Source organism: Protobothrops mucrosquamatus, unplaced genomic scaffold (genome assembly GCF_001527695.2).
Source record: "Protobothrops mucrosquamatus isolate PMUCROS unplaced genomic scaffold, P.Mucros_1.0 scaffold1352, whole genome shotgun sequence".
Classification (NCBI taxonomy): Eukaryota; Metazoa; Chordata; class Lepidosauria; order Squamata; family Viperidae; genus Protobothrops; species Protobothrops mucrosquamatus.
In genome coordinates, this window is record NW_015387546.1 from 31,613 (window position 1) to 46,891 (window position 15,279).

The 15,279-nt window shown below is 36.7% G+C and overlaps 1 protein-coding gene across 1 annotated transcript in view; it reads left to right on the plus strand.

The window, feature by feature from the left end:
• LOC107292474 (CUB and sushi domain-containing protein 3) overlaps positions 1-15,279 on the plus strand; it is a gene marked incomplete at its 5' end in the record, with an annotated part of 196,708 nt that overhangs the window by 30,561 nt on the left and 150,868 nt on the right. Inside the window, 3 exons of the mRNA XM_015821564.1 lie at positions 2,268-2,455; positions 3,695-3,889; positions 10,296-10,412. Coding sequence (XP_015677050.1) covers positions 2,268-2,455; positions 3,695-3,889; positions 10,296-10,412 — 500 coding nt within the window. The remainder of the gene's footprint in view (positions 1-2,267; positions 2,456-3,694; positions 3,890-10,295; positions 10,413-15,279) is intronic.

Sequence of the window (15,279 nt, forward strand, 5' to 3'; positions counted from 1 at the left end):
TCTGAACGAGGAGGGCGGGATTAGACTTCAGTTTTTATACTACCCTCCTTTCAGGAACAAAGGGACTACACATGATAATACACTGTGATACATTAGGAGCGTTTCTCACAGGCATACAATGGAAGGTTTTGCTACATACAAAGTATCCATGTGCAAAGCGCATTTGGTTGCCACATATTACTGACACAGAACTTTCCCAATGAATTTTCCCAGTGGTTATGCATTACCTCATTATTCTAGCAATTATGCAGACACATCATTATTGCAGTTATGCAGACAAATCATTATTCTAATAATTGTTCAATTTACTACATTAATGTAATATAGATTTATTTGTAAAACAGATATAGTGAAATAGAAGACATATTCACTATTTGTAGTTTTAGGAGTGAACTGGGTCAGCCAGATTCCTGAGAAACCTTCTCCCCCTTGTTTTCTTCTGAAGTGCATCAGTGGTGTGAATACAGAATTTGTGCCTCTGGTTTCTGTCTCTTGTATAATAATTGTTGTGTGTAATTCTACCTCCCAGTATCCAATGTTATGCTGCAGAGACTGTAGTTGATAATTGTTGTTGTATAGAGGGTAGAGAATACATTGACATGAATATAGGGCAGTCCTTGACTTATGATCACAATTGAGCCCAATTTTTCATTTTCTAAGCAAGACATTTGCTAAGTAAGTTTTGCCCCATTTTACAGCCTTTCTTGCCACAGTTGTTAAGTGAATCACAGCAATTGTTAAACAAATCTGGCTTCCCCATTGACTTTGCTTGTCAGAAGATTGCAAAAGGTGATCACATGACCCTGGGACACTGCAACCGTCCTAAATACATGCCAGTTGCCAAATGGCCAAATTTTGGTCACATGACCATGGGGATGCTACAATGGTTGTAAGTGTGAAAAATGGTCATAAGTCACTTTTTTCAGTGCTGTTGTAACTTCTAATGGTCACTAAATGAATGGTTGTAGGTCGAGAACTACCTATTGTGTAGCATGAGACGCTTCTGGTGTTTGTTCCTGGTGAACAGTGATGCAGAAAATCATTTGCCTGATCCTGAAAACAGGCAGGATTATGGCAAGATAGACTGAAATGATTGCCATGCTGATGTATAACATGGCACTTTTAAGTATCCAACAAATGAAGAGGAACAGGTGAATAGGATGGGAGCAATATGAATCATGCTGAGTATTTATAAAGTTACATAATCCAGCTCATAAAGGTTTAATGCAGACAATCTGTATCTTTGGCTCATATACTGAAAGAGCTTTACAGCTTTTGGAAGAGATGAATGTATGAAATTAAAGGGAAATGTCATTGTCAGATTAAGAGTCCATTTTATAAACCACATATTTACATATTACCAAAGCTTAGGTGAACAGTGGTGTCTTAGTTATTAAATGTTGTTTGTTCAAATTCTCAAAGATAGTCCAAGATCTAAAATAAAGTTGGAGATTAAACAAAGCAAATCTTTTAACCTAGTACCTTCTACAAAGGATAAAAAGGGTGAAGTGTTTTTGTAAGAAAAAAGTCAACAAAAAGGTCACAGCAAATTTTATGACAGAGGAGAGATCAAATGATGATCTTAAAAAGATGCTCAGAAATGCATATATTTTTTATGAAAGAAAGAAAAAATTAATCATGTTTTAATTTTCTATCTGACACTTTAAATATTACTTTTCTACTCTCCAAAAACCAAAACAATAAAATGCATTTTGGGGAGAAAATATTTATTTATCAATGTATAACCACATTTCTATCCAAACAGTCAAAGGAAGTTATGTGGTTTTTTATTCAATTTATATCTCAACTTTCCTTTAAGAGCTGAAGATGATGGAATAAGTTACTCTTCTCAAGATTTTTCTCAAAACTAAATCTAAACCACATAGTTCTCATCGGTTCTCTTGAACTAGTATTCAAAAGATTATGCAAATGATAAACATCCAATTTATAAATAAAAGAATAAAAACTGACAAGCATTTCAATGTACTTTTAGTACAACAAGAGTTCTTTCTTATTAAAATATCCAAGTAAATAAAAGGTTGCTGCATATTGACCTTTAGAAGACACTAATTATATCTAATAGTTTGAATTCAGGCTTATAGTTACACTAAAAATAGAACCAATAACAATGGTGAATACAAGACTAAGACTAAGACTAAGTATTAAGTATACGTAAGACTTATTTCCATAATGACAGTGGTCTACACAAATTATTACACAAGCAATTTTTTTATCTAATGTGATATGTTTTTTAAAATATTTTACAGCTTCAGCATAGAACCAAATTATGACTTTCTCTATATCTATGATGGGCCAGACAGCAATAGCGCATTAATTGGAAGTTTTCAAGATAGCAAATTGCCAGAGAGAATAGAAAGCAGTTCAAACTCAATGCATCTGGCTTTTCGAAGTGATGGATCTGTTAGTTTTACTGGGTTCCATTTGGAGTATAAAGGTGAGTGACTGTAACTCTGTTGTTAATGTGGGTCATAGATGTTGAAACACTCACTTACTTTACAGTGCTTATTTGCATTAAGTCAAGCGTCATGTCATTTTGCTTATCTCCATTTTTTTATTTTACCTTATCTGTGATTTGTTTAATTCTTATTTTATGTGAAATGGTTGTTTACTTATGTACTCATGTTAAATGGTTATAAGTAGTCCTCAACCTATGACAAATTGAGCCTGGAATTATGGTCATAATTTATTGCTCTCATTAAGTGGGTCACCATCTAACTGGGCACTATTTTATGAACTTTTTTTGTAGCATTATGTGAATGCAGTGGTCATTAAGCAAATCTGTTTTACCCAATCAGCATTTTTTGCCCCAACACTAGATATAAATAGCAGAAACCGGCAAAATATGCTAAAAATTATGGTCATATAACCATAAGACCCTGCAAATGACCATAAATGTGAGCCAATGCCTAAGTACCAAAAATAAGATTATATGATTGTGGGGGGTGGGGTTTGCAGCCATTGTAACTCCGAAATTAGGTCGTAAGTACTTTTTATGGGTCCCTTGTAACTTCAAACAGTCTTTAAGCAACTACTTATAAAGCAAGGACTACCTATAAAAAACTCTTTGATTTTTTTTAAAAAAAGCATGGTGTAGTGATATCCTTAGGACCTGGCTGTTTTTGTTATTGTAATAAAAGCATATTACAGTATTATAGCATTGTGCTGCAAACTCTGGCTCTTGTCTATGTGTCTATAGCTTCAAAACACACATAGAAAAGAGACATGCACACAACACTGCTTTTAGTGTTTCTCTGCTTTAAGTCTGAGCCTTATGCTGCCCCATAGACCTAACTGTTAGAAATAGCAGGGAAAAAATAATGGTGGGAAAGGGAAAAAAATGAAACACTCTATCCCTTATAAGAATTTTGATTACTTTGTGTTTTTGTTTTATGTTTTGAAGCAAAATTGGTGGTGAGAGAAAAGGAAGTCATTAGAGCATCTTAATCTTGTTTAGCACAAGGGAAATAAAGATTTAAGATGCTTTTGACATCTTCCTTTGCAAAGATTATTTTGGACTACCTGATGGCATAACATGTACTTTGAGAAAGAAATGATGCCTATAATTGTTTTGCTGGTTGTCTTGTATGGGCATGCCATATTTTAAAAATTCAGTACATCAAATTAAATGTGGTGTTCTAACAGCAGCACTGTTTTCCCTCTGCTCAAATTAAAGCCAAGTTACGTGAGTCATGCTTTGATCCTGGGAATATCATGAATGGTACAAGACTTGGAATGGATTATAAACTGGGATCAACAGTCACATATTATTGTGATGCTGGCTATGTTCTTCAAGGATACTCTACACTTACTTGTATCATGGGAGATGATGGAAGACCTGGATGGAACAGAGCCCTACCTACCTGCCATGGTAAGATTTTGAGAAGATTTTTATCATCCATCCATCCATCCATCCATCCATCCATGAGAGTGATGCTTTTATGGATGCATGATGAATGTATGACTTACATAGATATTCATATGAAGTGTTGTTTTTCGCCTTTGCTTGGTCTTTACACATGCTGTTATTGATTGCATCAGAGTTGTTCTAATGAATACAGCACCAAAGTATTCTCCTCCTCTTTTCCATTCAGTCCTCTGGAACAATGGAACAGAGTGGTCGGATACTAAGAAAATAATTGTACATATTCTCTGAAAAACAACAACAACCCTGATATTAGTTGAATGTCAGTGTTCTCACTGGAATTCAGACTATTACATCACAAAACACTCTAAAGCTGGTCATCCAATGAAACTAGGCTTCAGGCAATTTTATATTTAATCAGAGCATTTTTAGTAGATAGCACTTAGACTGGTCAGTCATCAGAACTTTACCTTCATAAGAAGCCTGAAGAAATGGATTTTCCATTGTACCAACTATCTAAATAGCTTTTTCAACATGCTGCCCACGATGATTACTTGAACTCCTACAATTATTTCATTATCTATCAGAACACAAAAAAACACTACATATCATTTCATTACATATTGTAACTCAAAAAGATTGAAGTTCTGAAGCAACCTTAGGTATTCAAACATTTTTTATAAATCTATGTATATGTTAGGCAGGAAAGGGACTATGTTTATGAAGGTCAGTTTAAAATCATTTAATGGTTGCTGAGATTAATTTTGGAAACAAACAGATTGAACGATTTAAAGTTCCCATGCAAAAGTACCTTTTATTNTTTTCTCTTACTCACATTCTTTGGACTAGATTCCCTTTAAATTACAATTAAGGTATGAGCTGAGATTTTAAGAAGGCCTTAAAACACTTCTTTTTCTTTGGACCTTTATGAAGGAAGCATTTTTATTTTCACAGCATTGCTTACTGATATAAGTTCTGATGGTGTAGGAATTACATGTTTTTAATTTATTATTTTAAAATTAGGGTATTGATTGTAGTTTGTGATTCATATTGCTTTGCTTATAGAGCAAAAATACTATTATGAAATAAAGACTCTAGTGAATTTATTGCAAGAGGTCAGCAATTATTTCTAGCTCTAGGCAACATTGCAGAGATATTGATTTGGGTTCTATGGCCCCTTCTGACGGCTTTTCCTTGGAAGATGAGGATGAGCCAATGATCCCCAAAAAGCCTGACTCAAAAGTCCAGACCAATTTCTCTGGAGGAAATCATGAGCTGTTGAAGACTGTCAGGATTAAGAGTTAAATATCCAGGGATATTGCAAGGACATGCTGAGACTAATAAAAGGAAGACTAATGGAAATGTGGGATGAGGTGGGTTAGGGGCTTGAAAACTCTAATATAGAAAGCTTTCTATATTTGTTTTCCGGAGAAAAAAATAAATCCTGGAATTGTTTATTGCGGCTTTGCCTTATATGCTAAAGACTAATTGAACTCATTCATTAGGGCACAGGTGTCAAACTCGGTCGCGTCACGTGATGTATCGTGACTTTTTTGCCTTTGTGGAGCCGGGATGGGTGTGGCCTGCACATGACTCATCCAGCCCGTGGGCTGCCAGTTTGATACCCCTGCATTAGGGCCTCTGAACATTGGCCTAACTCTTTGTTATATAGGACTTAGCAATAGCACTTAGTCTTACATACTGCTTCATACTGCTTTATAGCCCTCTCTAAGCAGTTTACAAAGTCAGCATATTGCCCCCAACAATCTGGGTCCTCATTTTACTAACCTTGGAAGGATGGAAGGCTGAGTCAACCTTCAGCTGGTCAGAATCGAACTCCTGACAGTGAGCAGTGAGTTAGCCTGCAATACTGCATTCTAACCATTGCATCACCATGGCTCATATACCATGCCTCATTTTCAGGGATTGCAATACAATTATTGGACTGCTATCTTGGACTGGGGTTTGATTATACTTGCCCTATCCCCATTTCATAAAATATTTCAGATTTCAATAGAAGATAATGTATAGCTCAGGGTTGAACTGTGGAATCTGACTGCACAGTGCAAACAACAACCAAGAGAGAACCAAGAATGTCACATATCTCATATTTTCTTGTTCTTTGTGTGTGTGATTATACAGAAAGCAAGAAAGGCATGTCCTTTGACCGAATTGCCAAGACTTGATAATCCATCATCTTTTAGCATTTTGATAGGATTAAATGAGATTTTATGTATTTTACAAGGGTTGATGTTTTTGCTGCCTGCTCCTAAGCAAATCTGTAAGTCTGTGACTTATGTGCTGTGACATTCTGGTGCCACTGAATTTGTAGTTTTATGTAAGTACCTGACATTTTACTTCTGAATACAAAGAATAGGTTTCCACATGGCAGAATTGCCCTGATTAAATCAGCAGGTCAGGAGATGCAGCTGAATTGCAAAGAATCCAAGTAATAATCTATGGGTTCTAGACCGGAATCAATGACGATATCTACTCACTTTGAATCATCATGATCCATCAGTTTTACAGTAAACCAAATATTATCTTCATCAATTCAATATCCTATCATAAAGTTTTGAGAAAGTGTATTTCCCCTGAAATTAAACTAAGGACTCAAAAAAGGAAACATATGTACTTTAAACATTTCTCCACTTTGCCTTTAGCTAATATCCTTATGTTATATGTCCTTGAAGCCTTTTTCATACGAAAGTCATACGAAGGAAGTCCATAGTCTCATTCTATCATGAATGAATGCAAATATTAACCAAGTAAATATACTGAATCATTTGACATTTAATGATAGCTGTTAAAAACAAAGTAATTAAGGTTTGCAGATTATATTTTTCACATAGGACAAAAGACAACATGTAATTTTTTTATCAGTGTCAACAAGTGTACTTACTTTCAATCACTATGTAAGTTTTACCTTTCATGAAACTATTATTTATTGTTTATAAGTTAGTACTTTATTGCTCAGTGTGGTGGAAAACCCATTTCATGCTAAGAAGAATTTACATCATTTAGCAATTCTTGCTGAGTCCAAAGGCAAAAACGCCATACATTTTTCTTCCTTTTTAAAAATTAAGTCTACCATATGTTATTTATTTTTGAGAAAGAAGAAGAATTATCTTTGAGAGACTACCACTCAGAAGTGGCTGACAAGTATTTATCTTGCAAATATGTACAAAACAGAAAGTATTCCTCATTAGACTTATAAAAAAATATCTCTGCAAACTGTAGAGCACTTGTAGTTGCTAGTAATATGCTTATGGACGGCATTCTTAGGCAGAAAACATTGTAAATATGAATAATAACTCATCATCCAAGAACAAAGCATACATTTTCATTGTAAAGTATATATTTTATGTGGGTATATGTTACAATTATTACCAATCCAAGTCAAATCAAACGTTATTTGATATAGTTTTGATTTTGTTTTCCACATCAAGAAATAAGTCAGCTTGTTTTTAAGAATGCTGGCTAAATTTTTTGATTTCCCTTTGAGCATAGTTAATATGCAAAACAGACTATATTAATTTACCATCATAGTTTATCTTTTCTCAAATAATAACAACTGCAACAGTAATCACAATTGTATATATTGAGATATGAATTAGGGACCTGTGCCTACAAAAATGGTTTCTATCTACTCCTTTCGTCCTCCCTTGTTTACAGTTTGTCTGAACCAAACCATTTGTGTTTTGGTGTTTGCACAAGAATGCAAACTTTTGCTATACAAAATTATCCAAAGAGTACAAAGACAGATAACTGATGCATCTATCAGGAAATGAAGGATTCCATCAAATCCTTTCCTTCTACTTTCTTTAGGGTTTAATGAAAGGGGTGGATGAACTAAGAGTGTGATGGGAGTGAATAAATATTTGCTTGTAGCAGTAGAATAGTGCAGAGCAGGGATCTCCAAACTTGGTAACTTTATGATTTGTGGGCTTCAACTTCCAGAATTTCTCATGGCTGGCTTAATGTTGCCAATTTTGAAGACACCTGATATAGAGTAAAATATCCCTTTAGTTCGCTTTAAACTCTTTGCTCAATAGAGAGGAACAACAACTACTACTACAAAATCACCTTTTCCCAGATTTACAGAAAACGAACAATCTTTCACTATGGGATAAAAAAGGTTATCTCTACACCAGGGATCTTCAAAATTGGCAACTTTAAGCCAGCCATGAGAAACTCTTTGCAAATACAACTGAAACATAAGCTGATTAGAAAAGATGTTATACACTCATGTTAATGTTATTTGTATAAATACTAGAAAAAAATCTTTACATTTAACTTTGTATGTATTTAAAGTACTAAGAATTGTATTTACTCAAAATTGGCAAAAGGAAAATACTATTGGAAGAAGAGAAGATCAAGGAAATGTGTCACTAACTAGTATGTTGATTATGGAATCATAGAAACTAACTATTATTGATTGTTGTTAAATATATGAACCCAGACAATACGTTGTTTACCAAGCACTAAAGATTGTTATTGTAAAAAATTAATAAAATATATTTTAAAAAAGCATATTACTAGCAACTACAAGTGCTTTGCAGTTTGTAGATATATTTTTTATGTCTAATGAGGAATACTTACTGTTTTGTACATATTTTCAAGAATAAATACTTGTAACATAATGGAGTAGAGAACACTGAATTAGCATATGTGCAAATATGTTTATTTAATACATTTAAAGACAATTTATTTCAAGGCTTTTTAAATAATAATGTTACTGAGTGACAATTTGCATAGATTTATACTTTGAGGTTCATAATAAAATATTGTACCATCTATGCTGGCTAAACTTCTCTGCTGCAGTTAGGAATAAAATAAGTATTATGCTAAAATATTCCTGAGCTCAACTTTATTTGAAATTGATACTTTCACATAAGACTGAGCCACTAGATAATGTAATTAAAGCTTTATTATTGTTCAATTTTATTGCAAATTCCATATGTAATTTGACACAAAGTACTGCTCTGACGTTGTGTTGAAAAATCTAATCGAATTTGCATATCAAATTTACTTCATTTAGAAATGCATGCTTATGAAAATGCTTTCCTTAGTCTCTTCCTCATTTTACATTTTATGTAAATGACCTTGTATGTATCTAAATTCTAAGCATTTTATTCAATATGTATTTAGTAATGGATATTAAAAGAAAATAAATCAATATTTATGCGTTCCATAATCTGAATTTCATATCTACTGATTTTCTAGTTTTGTAGCACTATAATTTTTAAACAACAAAGAATTGTAGTATGATATATATTTTCGATATATACCCTTCATAATATTTGATAGAAATAAATTATCTGGGAATAAATTGAATAAACAAACACCGCAAAGAAATACTCCATATGTGTTCATTCAAATTCATGGGATGGTGGAATTCATTTGCAGTCAAGTAGGCTTTAGATGATGTAATGCAGTGGTTCTCAACCTTTTTAATGCCGCGACCCCAACCGGTCGTAAGTCGAGGACTAAACCGGTCGTAAGTCGAGGATTAAACCGGTCGTAAGTCGAGGACTAAACCGGTTGTAAGTCGAGGACTAAACCGGTTGTAAGTTGAGGACTACCCAACCGGTCGTAAGTCGAGGATTAAACCGGTCGTAAGTCGAGGACTAAACCGGTTGTAAGTCGAGGACTACCCAACCGGTCGTAAGTCGAGGACTTTCCCTGCCCGGGAGCACCGTGCATGCATAGTTCCGCCCCCTGCGCCGGCCGAGGTATAGCTGGCAAGCGGCAGAGATGGAGCAGGCCGACCACCAGCTGGCCCAGCCCAAGGGAGGTAAGGCACCCGCTGGAAAAGGGGGAAAAATGGCAGACAAAAAAAATGGCGGACAAAAAAATGGCGGACAGCCTTGCTTGGCGACCCCCATGAAATGGTCGATCGACCCCAAATGGGGTCCCGACCCACAGGTTGAGAACCACTGATGTAATGCCACTTCCTGGTCTTTATCCTGCTCTTCACCTCTCCATCCTGTCTCTCCATAGACCCCCAATGTGGCTGACTGGGGCATTCTGGGAGTTGACCTCTATCCATCTGAAAATTGCCAAGGTTGAGAAATACTGCTAAATACCTACACTTACAAGTCAATACAGTAGATTGACTTTCAACCATTTGTTTAATGACCATTCAATGTTATGACAGTCATAAGTTGAAGATTACCTGTAAAGCATTCTAAGAGCATTCCTTGTTCTGGCTATCAAACCTGACAATAGCATTGCAATAATTAAAAGGACTTATTTGTTTGTTTATTCAGAAAGTGAAAAAAAAATCTACATGAAATATGTGATTTAATCCATTGATTTATTTTTTAAGGTAGACTTTATTTATTTTGCTTATTTGTTAATTCTACTTTTTCCTATCATATTGTGAAATAAAATGTTTTTTACTTTGTAGCACCTTGTGGAATACGTTCCACAGGTTCTGAAGGAACTGTTTTATCACCAAACTACCCTAAAAACTATAGCATAGGACATAACTGCATTTACTCCATTGCAGTTCCTAAAGAATTTGGTAAGTAGCAGCTTTTTTCCCCTTTTAAAAATTGTATTGATACCATGGAGAAATCTATATTATGCATCTGAAACCTTCATTCAAACATATAACTTCTCAAAGAAGATATTGCATTCATCTTACCACATTATTTTTATAAAACATTTTGCAGTTAATATGCCAGGACTCTGGTTACTTAAACGTAGCATATGTTAAACCAGAACTGCAACATGCATATGTTTGAATGATGGGAGAAATAGTATTATAAAAATGTGTATTGGATAACATCTAGCACAGATTTATCTATGAGAATTCATGAAGAAGAAAAGGAAACGAGACTCATATAGAAAATTACCATTCAATAGTTCAATTTTAATTTCAGTTACTGAAAAGCTGTCTTATATGTTGTGTCCCTGAAGCAGTGGGAGCAATCTGCCCTGCGTGCAAGCAACTCAGGGATATATTATCTGAGGACAAAAATCAATAGTATCTGTGGAGTTTGTTGTATCAGTGCACTGGCTAGTTGTTTGACATGGCATAGAAATGGAGATAAATAAGGGTGGGCTAGTGGTGGTACGGTTAGGCAAGTCTGGATCTTGCAGCTGCTACTTAACCCCCTGATCTTCTCTGAGTGTCAAATATGCTAGGCCAGTGGTGGCGAACCTATGGCACGCGTGCCAGAGGTGGCACTCAGAGCCCTCTCTGTGGGCACTTCTCTGAACTGCTGGTGGCAGGCTGTGGAGCCCCAGAGTGCGCCGGTCGAGGGGCCAGCAGACTGTGGCTGCTGACGGACATTGTCGGCCCCCATGCGCTCGCTGGCCTGTGTGTGCGGGGACTGATGGTGTCAGTTGCCCCGGCCCCTGCCTTGTCTTGCCCTGAGATAATGGCACCCTCACCCTGCCTCGCCTTACCCCGCAGGACGAGCCTCCTACCCACCACCTCACTTGCCAGAGACCCCCTGGATCTCCCCCAACCCTGCCTGGCCCCCACAGGCGTCCCTCCCCACGAGCAACATCAAGGTGACCACGCCCACTTTGGCCACACCCACCCAGTCTGCCATGACCACCACAGCCACGCCCACCCAGTGGGCCACGCCCACCTGGCACCCGGCAATAAATAAATGGGCTTTGGGTTGCAGTTTGGGCACTCGGTCTCTAAAAGGTTTGCCATCACTGTGCTAGGTACTCCACTGTGTCACATATAATGTTGGGTGCTTGAAACTGAACAGCGGGATCTAGTGATTCCATTTTGCTTAGACTCCAGTTTCCTAGTAAGGTGAATATTTTCTCAAACAGTGGTGTCTTCAGGAATTTTGGAGTTCTGGAAAGCTGATTGTGACCTGTTCAATGCATAGCTACTAACTTTAAATAATACATTTTCACAGCATACAGTTATAAACACAAAGCAAATGAGTGGGATTCTGAAAATTCACATTGCTAAGAATTGGAGCTACGTTGAATTTTTCAATGTGTTGTTCTAACCATCCAGCTAAAAGTTATTTATTTTGTAAATGACAAAATAGCGTAATGTATATTCTCCTGAAATAGTTGCTATTAGTAAATATGGCCTTTCATAGGTTTGATTAACTGATTCATGTCAAAGTAAAGTCATATATCCCAAAAATATCTACTACAGCAATCGTTGGCTTAAAATGTGGGCAAAATAGGATGATTACAGCCTTTCAGTTTTTATGTGTATGCAGTACATGCAACATTGATCATCCAATCACACCCATCATTATGAAAACAGTAGCAGTTGCTTAGGACATTCTGATGTCTCCTGCTAATCAAGTCCAGCACTTGGTGACTTCCTAATGAAATTTCTATGTAGTTTTGCTGGTAGAAATACTGACGTATTTTGTCATTATCCATTCCACCTCTTCTTGTTTTCAATTTTCTAGCCAATTTTCTATGTCCCTAACTTTGGGTTTCTAAAGATGGATCCCCTATCCACTCAACTTAGGTTAGCCCAGACAAGCTGAAAGCCTGAGTAATAATTTGGAGATTGACATTCTGGAAGTTTGAACAATGAAAAATAAATATATGCTTGATGTTTTCCCTTCTTTTTGGTGTGTACATGTATAGTTTATAGCAGTGGTGGCGAACCTATGGCACGCGTGCCAGAGGTGGCACTCAGAGCCCTCTCTGTGGGCACTTCTCTGAACTGCTGGTGGCAGGCTGTGGAGCCCCAGAGTGCGCCGGTCGAGGGGCCAGCAGACTGTGGCTGCTGACGGACATTGTCGGCCCCCATGCGCTCGCTGGCCTGTGTGTGCGGGGACTGATGGTGTCAGTTGCCCCGTCCCCTGCCTTGTCTTGCCCTGAGATAATGGCACCCTCACCCTGCCTCGCCTTACCCCGCAGGACGAGCCTCCTACCCACCACCTCACCTGCCAGAGACCCCCTGGATCTCCCCCAACCCTGCCTGGCCCCCACAGGCGTCCCTCCCCATGAGCAACATCAAGGTGACCACGCCCACTTTGGCCACACCCACCCAGTCTGCCATGACCACCACAGCCACGCCCACCCAGTGGGCCACGCCCACCTGGCACCCGGCAATAAATAAATGGGCTTTGGGTTGCAGTTTGGGCACTCGGTCTCTAAAAGGTTCGCCATCACTGGTTTATAGGCATGGACTTGTGTACTAAACTTTCGGTATGTTCTCTCAAAGTAATCTTTTTAAAAATATATAAGTCATTTCAGAAAAATCAAAATTCATGTTTTATGAGCAAAATCTGAATGCAATGATCTATCAGAATGTTAAAATGTGTTTATATAATATATTCTACAGGAATTCACATATAATAAAAGATACAAAATTTGTTTACATATATTAGAATAGAAATGCATACAAAGAAGCAAGTTTGTGTGTTTGTGGGATGGTAGGTATATGTATGCATTTTGTTTCAAAATAAGTGGTATACATAAAATAATGAGTTTTGCACTCATCCCTTTTTCTATTTCTGATTTTTTCCTGTTTTTCTTCAGTTCTGTCTCTGTCTCATTTATTTCTTGGAATTGTCTTGATCTTGTTTGCCTTTGATCACACTGATGCTTTCTCAGAGTTTTGTCATACTTCATGTAACTATGGAGTTACCTTAATTCAGTGCAAATGCTTTGTTTGATAAGCTGATTTCTTATTCTTTTGGTTTCTTCTTTGGATTTTTTTTTCTATTTTCCAATTTCTTGTCCTTCAAACTATTTCCCCTCCTTATATGCATTTTCCATAACCTTATGCAAAGGATTTTAAAAAGTAAGCTGTATACTTTACTTTAGTTGTGACATAAAATTCACAGTTAGAGATGTCTTTTGCAGACAGTAACTGTGGAATGCTGCTATCCGAAGCTTCTTTTTTTTTAGGGCTGTGTGAATTTTGTTAGTTTGGATTGTTCTTTTGTCTCTTTGAATCCTGTCACACAAAGTCTTTACTGCATAACTCCTTATTGTATGACACTATTTTAATTTCAGTTACTGAAAGCTGTCTTAGATTTCGTGTCCCTATAAATTAGTGCCAATGTGTTGCAAGTTTCTTCTTCACAATCCTCAAAAATCCAGCACCATTTATGGGTTTCATATGGATAAAACTTCATTTCCAGCAAGTTGATCTGAAGTCTGTGAGTCTCTCTTATCAACAGAGATTGTCTCTGTAAACGACTTTTCAGCTCATGTTTCCACTAGGCCAGCTCCATGCCAATTTTGTTAGCATTGCGGTTTGACGTCCGTGCAATATTTTAATGAATTTCCTGGGTGAGGGAGGGAAAATATCCACTGCAAGATTTATCTGGCATCTTAAATATACGAATGTTTTTTTAGGGTTCTGTTGCAAAGGTTTGCTCTTTGAAAAACCATTTTCTCCCAAATATTTTGCAAAATAACAAATGCACACAAATATACATTTTTAGCAATGTGCACTTGTGTGGGTATAATTTACACCACTGGTTTAGAATAGTGTATATGACCCAACCTCCAGAAGGGGATCTTATTTATTTCCCTTTTTGGAATCTGAAGGAAAAGAGTGTTGGAAACTCAACCATTATTAGCAAGTTTGAAGTAGAAAAGAGAGCATTGCTGCACAGCATTGTCTAAGGATAGCTGTAGATAGCTCACATTCAGCATGTTCACTAAGCTGAGGGTGTTTTCTGTGAACAATTTACCTATAGGTATATTAATAGACTGAAAATGAGATGGTTGGGCTTTCAAGGCAGAAAACAATAGACCTAAGACAAGGCAATTGCCACAAAGGAATGTGTGGGGGGAATAAAACTCAGGGTTTAAACTTAGGGATATACATATATGAGCAGAATCTTAGAGCCAAAGAAACTAATTTTTGTGGCTTTATAGGCTTTTGAATTTATAATAATAATAATAATAATAATAATAATAATAATAATAATAATAATAATAATAATAATAATAATAATAATAATAATAATAATAATAATAATAATAAAGTTGGAAGGACCTTGGAGGTCATCTAGTCCAACCCCCTGCTCAGGCAGGAAATCCTATACCATTTCAGACAAATAGCTGTCCAGTATCTTCTTAAAAACTTCCAGTGTTGGAGCATTCACCACTTCTGGAGGCAGGTTGTTCCACTGGTTAATTGTTCTAACTGTCAGGAAATTTCTCCTTAGTTCTAGGTTGCTTCTCTCCTTGATTAGTTTCCATCTGTTGCTTCTTGTCCTGCCTTCAGGCGCCTTGGAAAATAGCTTGACTCCCTCTTCTTTGTGGCAGCCCCTGAGATATTGGAATACTGCTATCATGTCCCCCCTCATATTTGCAATAAAACACTTGTTTTATTTCCAGCTGAGCACTTGTCTAGAGTTGCATTGAGAAAGCCTGTGAATGTAGTTGGTACTCCTAGGAAGATATTTATTTATTTATTTATTTAT